We start from the raw sequence: 14,073 nt of genomic DNA, 5'->3' as shown, positions 1-14,073 counted from the left end.
CCAAAAAAAAAAAATCTCCATCCTGATTCAAGGCGAAAACGAGCTAAGTTCTAGCTGTGGACTGACAGAACATCTGCTTAGTGCAAAAACGAGCCAAATCCAACCAGTGAACTGACGCTATACGAAAAACGAAGGAAACCTTAAAACGAAGATACAAAAACTGAAAACGAATTATATTACAAAAATTGTCGTTTATGTTAATAACATCGATAAATAATAAATAAAGTGAAAAAAAAATCTTGAATTGCTAAGCCTTCGGCAATTAATATCATTATATATCAAATGTTCAGTTCATTTTTATTAGTTCTTTCTAAGAATTTTTCAAAATGCATATAGTTTTATGCAGTACAAACTACGTAATAGGCTTTAGACTTTCACGGTTAGGGGAGGGGGTAGTAGCCAACTCCTGTTTTTAGTGATTTTTTTTCGTTATAATTTTGACTTGAATGAGCAACTTAACTATTATTTGTTTTTGTATTTATTAATTCATTTATACTAGTGCCTGTTATCTCTATGTTTTATATGATTGTTTATTTAATTTCTGTTTGTTTTTTGTTCCATTTGTGCTTTAACAGTAATTTCTGGTCGTTTTGCGTTTGAATTATTACAGGAACTTATTTCTGCTGGTCTTAAGTTTAATATGGCTCTTTCTTTTCTTTAAAAAATTCTTTTCCGGAAAGTTTTTTTTTATTAAATACATAAAAAGGTTAAGCCCTGTTTTGGCGAAAAAGACAAACAGAAAACGATCTCAGTCCTGAATCGGCGTAAAAGTAGGCTAAATCAAAGAAGCACTAAATCCCTTCCAAGGCCAACTTTCTATTAGAAAGATGAGACGGTAGCAGCTTCTTTCAATCAGAAACATGCAACAATTTGCAGTCCGTATGTTTGGAGGCACAAAATGGTTCCGTAGCCTTTTCTCCCATTTTCCAAAGCAGGGGGGGGGGGCATGTTGTTACACTTTGTTTGAGCCAGAATCAAGCATATATTGTTTATCTGTATGCTTAGAGAGCCAAAGTAGGAAATTTACTTGTCAAAGCACTGATTGGCAAGCATACACAAGTACAATGCATGTTTCCAGAAGACATCGTCCAGAGAGTCCGAGGACACATTTATCATCAAGGTGTATCACATACATTACTGTAGGATCCAAACACAAATTTCTCCCATTTTATTTCACGGGAACCAGTGATAAACAAGCTGATTAGCATGATCAATTCAGCATCGAGGAATTGTTGCTGCATTACAAAATTTATTCGGTCTACACAAGAAAACAGTTCGACTATTCAGGACAGGCATCAAGAAAATGCTAGCTGATGATTACGTTTTAGTAACTAGAACTGACAAAACACCAGTCGACCAATAACAAAGACAAGAAACTGCAGCAACAATCAATGAAGTGGCAACTGCCATAGTTGGCGAAGAATTAAACGCGCGTGATTATCGATATGTATAGGAACCGAGTGACTTTTCTTCATTCGATGGGGTCAAACAGAAATGTGTTCACAAGAATATATTCGTTTGCACATCGCAATTGATAGTGATGACATTCACAATGGACTGAATACAATGGTCACAATGCCAGGTCTGTCCACAGTAGGATTGCAACCCATAGATGAATATACACTAGATGCAATGACTTTTGTTCGCGCATACGGCGATCCAGATTTTTCTTTTATAACATTTACGCGCAATCCTACGTGGAATGAAATTAAAGAGCTTCTGTTGCCTGGACAATTGTCTTCGGATCAACAGTTTACAAGAAATCCCTGGACGTGAATACAGACAAAACTGAAATCTGCGACAGATTACACTGTCAAGCAAAAAATATTTAAGAAGATACGAAAAGAGGATTACCACATTCACACACCTTGATCTGTTTGATTGTTAAAATTAGACCAGACAATTTTGATGAATTCATTTCTGAGACATACCAGGTGTCGACATTGATCCAGGCTAATTCAAAGTTTTTGCCAAAAATATGATTCATGGTCCGCGTGGCGCGATCAAAGACAGTGGCCTCTGTATGCAGAGCCATTGTATGATGTAGCTCGTTATTGTTTACTTCGCGAGGGAGGAAGCAATAGTGCTTTTTCTAGACTATGCCCGTTGTTCTTGAGAATCCAAATTTCGATCTGCAATACGGAGGGTGCTGTCTCAGGATTTTATGTGCGTGCTAACCACCTCAAAGCAAAATTGCCAACTTTGCTTCATTTTCATCGTTTCTTTTTGCTTCAAATCGTGATACTAGTTCCCTTCTCTCAGGGGTTGTATTTTTGATTTTGTTGAAATTCAGCTTGATTGACTTTTTATGTTGTACCAGGGCTAAAGAATAGTATTTAGCTTTCTATTATATAACATCTACAGGCAATTCATAAACCAAAGCCAAATGCAGGAGTAGAATATGATTGAATATCTTAAAACCGCTCAAGTAATTACCCAAATATTGATTGTCCATTATTCGCAATTTCTTGTTCTATGAACGTTAATTCTGTGTTACTTTCTGAGCCTTCAATAACAGATATCTTGGTCTTTACATAGACAAATGCATGCGTGATTTAAGTAACACTGATTATTTTCGATATTTTTGGCACCAATTACTTTAAAATTATTCTTCTTTTTTTAAATTTTTTCTTCGTTTTTAGTCAAACACAATATTTTTTTTAACATCTGCTCTTACTTTGTTTGGAATGTTTACTATACTACAAACTAATAGTTCGGTTTGCCTACAAGAAACATGATTCTGTAGAACTAACTGTTTGGATTTTACGTGCCGTTTATAATTTATTGTTGGCTATTCACTGCATTTGTCAATGTTTTGCATATTTGCTCATGTGAACCATTTGAAACTACATAACATTTTAAGACAGCGTGGTGTATCTTCACTTTCATTAAGAATTCTTTCTTTTTTTGAACTATTACACAGCGTTTCACGATGAGTCCGCCTCATTCTACAACATCCTCACCAAAACAGTGTATTGCCTGCCCTTTTTTGGTATATTGTAATGACCTTAATAGCCACAATGGTGGGAGCGGACTTGGCTGCCATATTGCTCTTCATGGAGAAAATATTCAAGTTGCGCTGATGAACTGGTTTTACAGGCTACTTGTATCCTCACACTTGAATAATGTGATCAGGATTTGCGAAAGCTCTTCTACTGATCATAATACTTATTCTGTATCTCAGATATCATATATCAGAGACTGAACTGTCGGTTCTGTTATTGCTCGGACAAGGTTAAAACTTTCGTTTTCGTGCATAATACACTATCATTTTTGGGATGTCTGTCTGCGTGACCTTAGTCACGAATCGACGTTTACTGCATAAACAACCTTGTTGTGTTAGTGTCACTAAGTTGTGTGCAAATTTCCGCTTGCCAACATTTAATCAGTACCATTTACCATCGCGTAGTTCTTTACGTCATCCAATGTTCAACAGAATAATGAACTAGTTGTGGTATTATTCGTCTAGTCGACTCGTGAAAATTATACGAGCCTCCATCAATTTTTTTTTTTTTTTTTTTTTTTTTGTAGTGACCGTAGACTATATGCCCTTTTGATCAAAATAAAAATATTGGAACGATTACATTAAATTATAACTTGGAGGGAGTGCTATCAGGTATTCTTAGAAGTCCCTACTATAAAATAGATCGTGATTTGTCTAATGAGTCCAAAACGTCGAACAACAATCAACCGCTAGTAAGCAAAAGGCTTCACAGTCCATAGCAAGCCAGACCATAGGCACACACATGGACAAAACATAATCACATTCAACTACAGCGTCAAAGAGTCAAGATTAGTCAATGGATGGGAATATGCCTAACTTGTTCATTAATATAAAAATAAGGAAGTGCAATATTACCAAGAGTTACATTCTGCAGCTCTCAAATAATGGAACTTAATTAAACTAATATTTTTGGTCAGCCACCCTATGAAAAAAGAAAAGGAAAAAGGACAAAAAATAGAAACAAAACTTGAAGCAAAAAAAAACACATTGATTTTGTCATTCACTGCGTCGAATTTGACCTTTCGAATAAAAGAAAAAATCGTAAAAAAAAAAACAATAGCAATTAGAAAAACTAACGATCGGATATTAATTCTTGTAAGACACAAAACGAACAGAAACTACTATGAATGAAGAAATAAAACCTAAAAAGAACTTAAATTACGAAGAACAATGAAGTCAAACTTAAAATAGAAACAAATTACAAGAAATAACAGTTGGATTGCCCCCTCAAACTCCCTTTAAAGGCATTTGTCCCTTATAATTTAGTGAAATTAAATGAAAGGAATTGCCGATTCGTGTTTCTGAAAGTGTTATTTGTTTATTGATTTTCTACATATTCGAAAGGATGGAATTAGAAGAGAAGAAATATTGACGGAAATTAGGCCATTTTAAAATAGCAAGACTAAACTGGTTGTCATAAATGCACTTATTGACAATTGGCTCAGGGAGGTTTCATCGATTTTTGTGTAAGGTAAATAAAAAGAAACAGTTCGAAATATGTTTCGTCTTCCGTAGTGCAACCATATGGACACAGTAAAATGAATACTATTTATAGAGTGGTATGGGTGGGTAGGAAAAATTTAGAATCCATCTCTTTTTTACTCTGAAATTTTGGAAAAGTTAGTTTAAGGCATATACGCTGGGGCAAAATTTTCAATTTCTACTTAACTTTAATTTTCTGTTACTTTCGACTAATTTGCCATTTTTTATGCGTTTTCTTTTTTATACTGCCAATTACCCAAATAAAACGTTGAGTATGTGCAGATATAGTACCCCTGCTTCTGAAAGTACAATAAGTAAATAAATAAAAGATACGTACGTCCAACATAAACGTATCTCATGCAAACGGTTCTTTCTTTGGTAACCATACTGCTCTTTACTCTACAATAGTATACGTATCTCGCTCCTGGATAGGGCGATGAATCATTTACTGACAACTCAACGGCGGAGTCGTTCAATGCTGTAACGTTCCAAGTCCCATCTATAAGTACGTCTGATAATGGTTTATCTCCAATTGTAAAGAAAAGGTCATTTGCTGTAAACTCCACAGAAGAGCCAGGATCTAATACACATGTGAGTTTGTATATGTCACCAAGCACAACTTTCGGATCTTCCAAGGGATAGACCTCTGAAATTGAAAAAAAAACTGTAATTACGCTTCCATTTTATACACATTAACTTTCTATGCCTATACCTTAACATTGTATTAGAATTCCACCTTCTGTTGCCAGTCTAAATTGCAACACCTGCTGAACATTTGAAACAACTTAAGTTTAAGAACACATTTATCTTTTTACCCCCTCCCCCAAAGAAAAATTTAATGATATTCTCTAACACGTCCATGAAAAATCTTATGACACATTGGTGTACACTGGTCCAACCTCTGGGGGAGGGGGGTGTCTATTCCAGAACTCTCAAAGATCTTCATATATTTTGAGTACTTGTAGTGCTTCCTCATGGGATTATAACAACTGCCCCGTACACTGAATATTCTTGAGGATCCCGACCTGAGAATAGACAAATATCAAGGTACCCATCAAAGTTATTGGCATAAAAAATATTGCATAGAAAATGATGAAAAACAAGGTCCGAGCCCCGATCTATAAAAAAAATCCGATTTTTGTCCCACGGAGTGATAGTATTGAATAAAGGTGCAAAGGCCGATAACAGATTTTCAATTTATCAACGTGTGTAAGAACCTTCCAGAAGGGTGCAATATAGAGGATGTGGGGGCGAGCAACAGTGCTGTATAGGGTTGACAGATAATGGCGATTAAAACGAAGCTTAGCAGAGACTATGGAAGCGTATGAAGCTGATACGCGGCGTTTGATGTGTTCTGTTAAAAGATGACGAGTGTGAGAAATATTTATTTCCAATGGAAATGCCAAGATAAAAGATTTGGTCGGACGGGCGGATCTTTGAATTTCCAAGTACAATTTCATCAGGAAGTGGGCCTTTCCAATTAAAAAGGACTACGTCAGTTTTTTCAGTGTTGAATTCAAGACCAGATTTTAAATACTCGGTTTGCAGTTTTTGAAATATTTCAGGATTTGTATCGTGAGTTCAGCTAAGGTTGAGAGTGTCAACAGCATAAGTGACTTAGAATATATTCTACCCAGGAATGACGCAGGGAATTTGACCGTGATCTTGGGCCTCAAGAACGTAATTATTCACCTAACAAGATAAGGCAATGGCACCTTGCCTTGCTCCTTTCTTAACTGGTACAGTTCTATCCTGTGGCTTTGCCATTTCATCTTTCCCATGGGGATTTTAACCCCTTCCGTCACGAATTATTTTCCTAGGTGAAAAAAATTATTCCCTGATTTAAACCTACTATTTAGAGCATAAGTAAGCCATTACCGAAGTGATTTGCTCAAATTCATTTATTAGGATGACGAAAATAGATGTCCAGTTAATTGGACAACGTGACCACTTTACTTTACATGAAAATCCTTGAAACAATTTCTTTCGCCCCGAAAGCAGAGCTCGACATTGCATTTTTGACATCTAGTTGTGGTTTTTAGCTTGCAGCCGTCCATCTTGCATCTCTGGGCGTGCTTGTCCCCTGTATTTACAGGCCAGTGATGATATCCATCATATCGCACATCAGACACAGGCTTGCAGCTGATCTTCCGCTTCCTCCCTACCGTTGTTTGCTCTTCTGTTTCCACGTTTGAGTCCCTTGGTCGACCAACTGATCGAAGTGTTGACGTGTGTGCTTCTATTAGGGCACAGGCGACCTCCTTCCGGAAAGCAACAAGATCCAGCTTGTCTCTTCTACCCAGAGATAAGGATTGGCAGTCTCTGATGTATTCCATCCATGAATTTGTGACTGCTAGATCAATCATGTGAAAAATCAATCGCAGTGGCCACTTTCGAGATCGGATGAAGGTACGATACAAACTCATCAGGTGGTCGACTTTATCCACCCCACCCATACTGGTATTATATCTTCTAATAACTTCTGGTTGTGGAACTTGTATGTATCTACTTTCGGCTTTCGACCACCGTCGTGCGTGTCCTATTTCACCGATCCCAACCAAGTTTGAGGCCATAGAAACGATGTTGTTGTCAAGCCATCGGACTATAACCAGCTCGTCTGCACCTAGTACAATTTCTTCCATTGCTCCTCGACCTTCTTTTTTCATCTCTTTTTCTGGCTTGACGGGGCACCGAGCCATTCGATTGGCGCGAACAGTACCAGTTCCATACCATCCTTCCTGTCTCAGAGCTTGGAGCAAGGGGATTGACGTAAAGAAATTGTCGGTGTAGAGCTTGGTCCCTTTTGGAATCTTTCTTCCTGTCATAAGCTTCATGACAATGCCACCCCCAACCCCCAATGCCTTGTATTCTTCAGGAATGATTGTCGTCTTTCCCTGATACACGTCAAAGTTTAGGACCAAGCCATCAGAATTGCAGAGTAAATACAGCTTGATCCCCCATGGACAGGGCTTTCCTCTAATGTACTGTTTAATCTCAAGCTGACCTGTAAATGGGCACATTTGCTCATCTATAGAAACATTTTCATGGGAAAGCAGCTGCTGGCATCGTGCTAGCACCCTATCTATAACTGGCTGAACTTTCCAGAGACGGTTGTTCGGATCTTTGGCAGTTTCGTTGTCAACCAAGTGAAAGCAGGCTCTCAGCCTCATAAAACGGTTTAGACCCATGGCATCCGCAATGAGGGAAACCCTAGTTGCCTGGCTCCAATACCATCGGTACCTTGGAAATTTCATGCAGCCCATCACCAAGTGAATGCCAACGAACTTGCGCATTTCTGTAGGATTGGTTACAATGGGATTATTTACATTCTGCTGAATACTGTATCTATTTGTTTCGATGGCAGCCAAATCGAAGAAATCGCTATCAATGTACTTACAGAAGTATTGAAAGGGTGTTGATAGTTGTTCGTTGGCAGCTGTTGCAGTATCAGACCAAGCTGGAATGATCGGGATAAACCGTTTTCTTTTCCATATCACTCGCTGTTGAGTAACGGTCTTAGGCCCAGCCTGGGATATGAGTGGCATATCATCGGGGTCGCTTGAATCAGAAGACACTTCATAAGGATCGAGTGTCTTTAGTGGTGTTAGTTTTGTTCCATTTGTTTCTGATAAGTATTCTTCATCGTCATCTTCAGATACTTCCATATCTGACAAGTCACTGCCAATTGCATCGAAAAAATCAAGTAGTTTATCTGGCTGGATGCGCATGGTATTTCGTCTTGATGAACCTACAAAAAGGAGAGTTTGGATGCGGCGCTGAGAGAGAGAGAGAGAGATATTTATTTCAAAAAAATCGCTATCACAAGCCCACACAGGGCCGAATTCGGAGTTTGGAGTCAACAACAAATAAATGGTTACACTGAAAATGCAAAGAACAACAACGAAATAGAGAAAACCATAATGACAATCATTTAAAAGTCAATAGTTAAAACTTTAAAAAGTCAATTAAAAAATTAAAAAAAAGCAAAAATTTGTCAAACTAAACTTAGAGCCAGACATAAATGCATTAAAAACTGGTCAAACTAAACTTAGCACAAAACATAAATGAATTTAAATTAAAAGGGATACTAAGAAAGTGTCAGCAATTAAACTACAGTAAATCAATAAAAGAGTTAAAGACAATAAAAGCTGGTCAAGAAAGGGGGGGCAAGCAAAAGAGCGCAAGAACCGGGGCAGTACCATCAGCTAATAAACAACAAAAGAGGGCAAAAAAGAAACTATTGAGGCATTTTATTCATTTTCTCTGTAATGAAGGGGATAAAAGTTCTTTCGTATCGGGACGTAACGCAGCGAATGGGGGACAAAGCAGGGATGGGCTCAGAACCAGCTCGAGGCGGCCGTATTCTGGATGGGGAGTGACGTTTGGGGAAAATACTTGCCGTCCGAGGGTTTGTTATGGCATTTTTGCCATAACAAACGTGCTCTTCCGTGCGCTGGAAGAGCACGTGTCACGTTGTCCACTTAACTGGACAAGGGGAATAAATGACAAGCAGCAATGACATCTGTTCAATTTTCCGATAAAAATATTCGTTTTTCAAGATAGTAGATGGCATCCAAACTACCATAAAACCAAGCCATGCGTCATTTATTTCTCTAAACCTAGTCGCGCAGTCCAGATAATTGGACAGAACTTCAGCATAGCCTCAAGCACATACTTCAAGTGATTTCGGCCATAAAAAAATACCTGTCTATTTCTAATGATCCATATTTTGACACAATAATTTTTTTTCAATCATTTTATGTCTTTTTGAAGCAGAGAAAAAAATTATTTTACCTGGTTTTTCCCAATCCATTGTTTCCAATAAAGTCGATGTTCACGTGCTGTCAGGGTGAGAATTAGCGATAAACTGAGGCGATTACACCCCTGAGGCTGTAGCCAGCGAACAGGAGAATATATTAGTGCGATCATATTTACGAAATTCCTAATAGTTAGGAAAAGAAGAGCATTTTTAATTTTGTCCAACTAACTGGTCACGGTGACGGAAGGGGTTAAGTCGGACTCGTATTTTAAGTCACGGAATTTCAAGCTCCTTTCCAAAATTCAAAAAAAAATTGCTTTCGTACAGAACTTTCACTGTTAAGACAAACCAAAATAATAGTTACCGTCCTTCCCTAAGCTTTAAATGACAAATTTTTCTCAATAGACAATTTTTTGGTTTTCAAAACAGGTTTTTTAATTTTTGGTTACTATTTGCTGAGGTAGACTCATTACTGCAGTTTGTAGCTATTTGCTGCAACTCTTTACAGGTTGCAGCTATTGCTACAACCATGATATTATGAATATGACAATTCATAATAGAATTACACTAACTGATTCATAATCGGTTAAAGGTTACACCCACACTATCTATCAACTAGACTGTTGAACAGACACATCAAACTAAGTAGATAATGATGCTTAGAATTAAGTCTGATTATTGATAAATTAAAAACAGGTCAGGCGCTTGATTATTAGCTTGAAACTTACAAAACATATATAATGGGATTCGATACCTTCAAGGATTACCCTATCTCGTCCATTATAAACGCTTTACTTTGTGTCCAAACCATTAAGAGTTGATGGGGCGGTATTGCCATAATTTGTAGAGCTTTGATATAAGATGCGAATAAACGACAGAAGACTCAACGCCAACGCCTATTTTCCCAAAAATCTTAGTAAAACGCATTTAGCTTCTCTCGTTTTCTGCCGGAGATAGAGATATTTAGTTTTGATGGAAATTTGATCATTAAAAAGTGTGAACTTTGTTTTTTTTACGATTAAGCCGAGCAGAATTTTTTCTTAAGTCCGGGAAAGGGCAGTCCCTAAAAATGTTCTAGCATTCCTGTTAGGAAAGCGCCAAAAATCCACTCAAATAAAACGTCATTTGATCACTTTTTCAGCTTTCGGAGCTCCTTGTGGTACTACCTGCTTTGACTGAAAGCCTTGCCGACACAGTTTCACTGTCTTTTCAATAAAATTTCAAAGTCGAACATAAAGTTCTCAATAGCTTTCAATGGAAACTAGTCCCCTCGGAGAATTTACAAATGGACCCTAAATCTTTGAGACGGTCAGCACGCGTTGAGGCTCACAATATGATTTTTAAGGTTTCGAATCCTCTTAAACCTGAACAGAATTTAATTAACTGAAGTTGGTGTAGTAAAACCTGGCAAACGTCCAGTAGTGACTAAGTAAAATCTGCAACTGCCAGGTATACAAACTCTCAAAGCATGTGCATCTGGAGCCAGTCCTCAGTAGGGTGCCTCGTCTGGATTTGCTCACGGGTATAGCAATTCCCATGTTATTTGCTCACGGGTATAGCAATTCCCATGGCAGCTTTCCAAGGCAGATTACCAGACTGGTTATTTGGCAGTGTATAATGTATTCAAAACTGTTTTGAGAGTATGATCATAATTATATAAATCAACCGAACCGGTTTTTGAGGCAACATCCGTTTTTTTTATGAGCCAATCAGAGAGCGGAGGTTAAACTTGATTTGTGGTTGGGATTTGAATAAAAGGACTGATTTTCATTACAATTCATATTGGGACACTATGTATGCTAGATACGTGATATCATTAAGCAAGTTTAAACAGGAGGAGCAACTATGTTTTGCTGGAAAAGTGAATATTCTCCATATAAATAAACTTCGGTCAGCATTAGATTTCCTATCGAAATATATTGACGAGAACAAAATGCATCTGTGAAAACTATTTTTGTAATCATATTCAATGGAGTTGTTTCCAAAACAAAGATATTTTTATTTCTATAGCAGACTACTATATATTTTTAGAGTAAAGAAAAAAATTCGGGTTAGTCTGAAATTGGCTGTGAGAGAATTAGGACTCTAAAAATTGGATGGATTGGAGAAAGAGCGAATCAGGGGAAATCTAGTGCTTATGGAAAAACGGGTGATTCTAGATGACGATTCTCTAGAGCTGTCTATTCAAAGGAAGATATTTTCTCGGGGAATGCTTGTCGATATAATGAAAAGTGATTCTCCATCATTAGACTATTGTATGAAGCTTTTACGTCATAGTCCAAATGGATTTAGACAATTTTATCATATATTGATCACGACACAGCAAAATTATAATGTGAATATGCTTTTAAACATTAGTTTAGAAAGTTAGAACTTATTTAATGAGAAAGATGGTGCTCAAGGATGATTTACTGCTCTCTCTCTCTCTATCTCATACAATTTTTTTTGTTGCTAGCTCAGTTTCATTGTAGCTGTGAGACTGTCAACATATGAAAAAATGTTCCATACATGCCCCCTATGTATGTACACACTGGGCAGCTGGCCATCAGGTCAGAATTGCACAATTACTGACGAGTATGATTAAAAGTGTAGATTATGCAACCCGTGTAAATTGCATAGAGGATATGCTGTACAAATTAAAGGTTGTAATTCCTGTCTTGAAGAGGTGTGTGACTCTCATCCTAGGGGGCACCTATGCTCCAATTGCCATTATGATAAATGTGATAAGTGCGAGAATACATATCTTGGTATGATTCGAAAGAATCCTAAGCGGGATTTTAGTTTATTGCTACGAGATTGGTATCGTCGTGGTTTTAGATTGTTCTGGGAGGAGGAGGAGCCGGGTCAACGATTCAACTGCTGGAACAACAAAAGAATATGGTTTCTACGTCATCGTTGTGAAGACAATAGGTGTTATGATTATAAGCCCACTGATTTTTATTTGGCTGTGAAGGAATGTGATTCGACACTTGAGGACACTCTTTGTGAAATTGCTTCAAATAAGCAAAATGAAACAAGTGAATTCTATAGAATGAATGAGAATAGTATCATTGACTATACAAAGAGATATGACAAGAGTGAAGTTACACTCTACTGTAGAAAATGGGACCGTGACATTGCAGTACATCAGGGTCAGTACACTGTTCAGATAATCTACCTGCACTAGTTGTTGTCGACAAATACCTATACCTAGTAGAAGATGAAATCTAAAGAGTAGAAAAGTCGTTTTATCATGTATATAAATTTTTATTAATAAACAATTTCACATACAAGTTTTGAGAACATTTTATTCGTAGGGCACTAAAATCAATATTAAATACGCTTGCAAGCATATTTTCCACTAGAAAGTCGTTCAATCGAGGTAAGTCAACGTAGATGTCGAGAAACTGCTTGTAGGTGTAGCCACGACATCTGAACATCAAAAAGATTAGTGCATGAAAGCCACATGTCTTAGTCGTTAAATCCTGTACTCTTCGTTGATTTTGAATAATGGTTTTCCCACTGCTTTCAATAAATTTGCTGATGTATGGAGTGTAGAATTTATACGATAGGCCAAGAGGATCAAAAAATTCAATATTCTTCGCTGTTTGAAAGATGCATAGCCAATGGCCGGTCTTCAAAGTCGATGGACTGCTATTAACAATGATTTAGGCATTGTTAACACTCTGAATTTTTCAAGGAAATCTTATGGTATGAATGACGAGTTTTGATGCGACACGTTAGATTTATGTTAAATACGTTGATTGTTTGGTATTTTTTCATGTTGCTAAGTCTAGCTGAGCAATACTATTAGGTGTGATTTCCCAATAGGGAAATAAATTCAATGTTGGTGATACTGTTCGAATTAATAGGACAACTAATGTTTTTGAAAAGGGGAATTATTTGTGGTCCACTGAACTTTTTAAAGTGGCAAAAATCCTAGACACTAAACCCATAACTTATTGTTTGCGCGATACCAAACATGAAGAGATTCTCGGCGGCTTTTATGACTATGAACTGCAAAAAATTAAAAATAATAGTGAAATCTATCAAATTGAAAAGATATCAATGAGTCGTATCCGCAGGGGTAAGAAATAGTTACTTGGTCGGTGTCTAAGATACAACTCTGATTTTGGTTCTTGGGTCGATGTTGGAGATATTGACATTGCCCAGTGATTTCTATGTAATTTCTATGTCCAACGTTTCCGATCCTTTCTACAACGACTTGAATAAGACAAGTGATTTTTGGACAAAACTCTCCCCCGCCATCAAGTTTGACGGTGCGTATGAAGTGGCTCTTGTCGACTGTATTCTCAAAAATACCTATGACATCCTGAGAAAGGATCGTGTGTATGATATAAAAGTTTTACCATTCGATTGGACACACTTTGTCGACTATAAATGGATTGAAGCACTTAAATCTAGCGAATATCCACGTGCCAAATTGAAATATATTGAATACGATAATATGACAGATTTGTGTCGTACAATCAATAGAAAAATCTCATATCGTAGGAATGGTAAATTCCATTTTAATTATTAATTGGAACACAATAGAATTTACATTACCTCACCTGTTGACACCGAAATCATTTTTCTCAGTGATAATCCGAGGGACGTTCTTGACTTTAAACAGAATACAATCAGTGGGAAAAATGCTGGTGCCGTTTACGGGATGGCTCACGCTATTTTTGCTGGTTATCCACCCGGTTTCGCCTCAGACACTAGCATATTTCTCTAAGCGTCACTGGTGGAAATGTCGAGAGTTGGTGATTCGAATTTTCCCCTCCTACGAGTTCTTGAACGAAAAACAACTCATGAACTTTTTCATCACTATAATATAAAGCAT

The 14,073-nt window shown here is 37.3% G+C and overlaps 1 protein-coding gene across 4 annotated transcripts in view; it reads right to left on the bottom strand.

The window, feature by feature from the left end:
• The window catches only part of dome (cytokine receptor domeless), a 168,636-nt gene that overhangs the window by 113,212 nt on the left and 41,351 nt on the right, over positions 1–14,073 (bottom strand). For all 4 annotated transcript variants that reach the window (XM_089085712.1, XM_089085714.1, XM_089085715.1 and 1 more), the window contains exon 3: positions 4,824–5,132. In XM_089085712.1, coding sequence (XP_088941838.1) covers positions 4,824–5,132 — 309 coding nt within the window. The remainder of the gene's footprint in view (positions 1–4,823; positions 5,133–14,073) is intronic.

This window comes from Artemia sp. Qi Xiang Cuo, chromosome 3, assembly GCF_049724085.1.
Source record: "Artemia sp. Qi Xiang Cuo chromosome 3, ASM4972408v1, whole genome shotgun sequence".
NCBI lineage: Eukaryota > Metazoa > Arthropoda > Branchiopoda > Anostraca > Artemiidae > Artemia > Artemia sp. Qi Xiang Cuo.
Note: the sequence above shows the minus strand (reverse complement) of the source record. Positions and strands in the feature narration are given on the sequence as shown.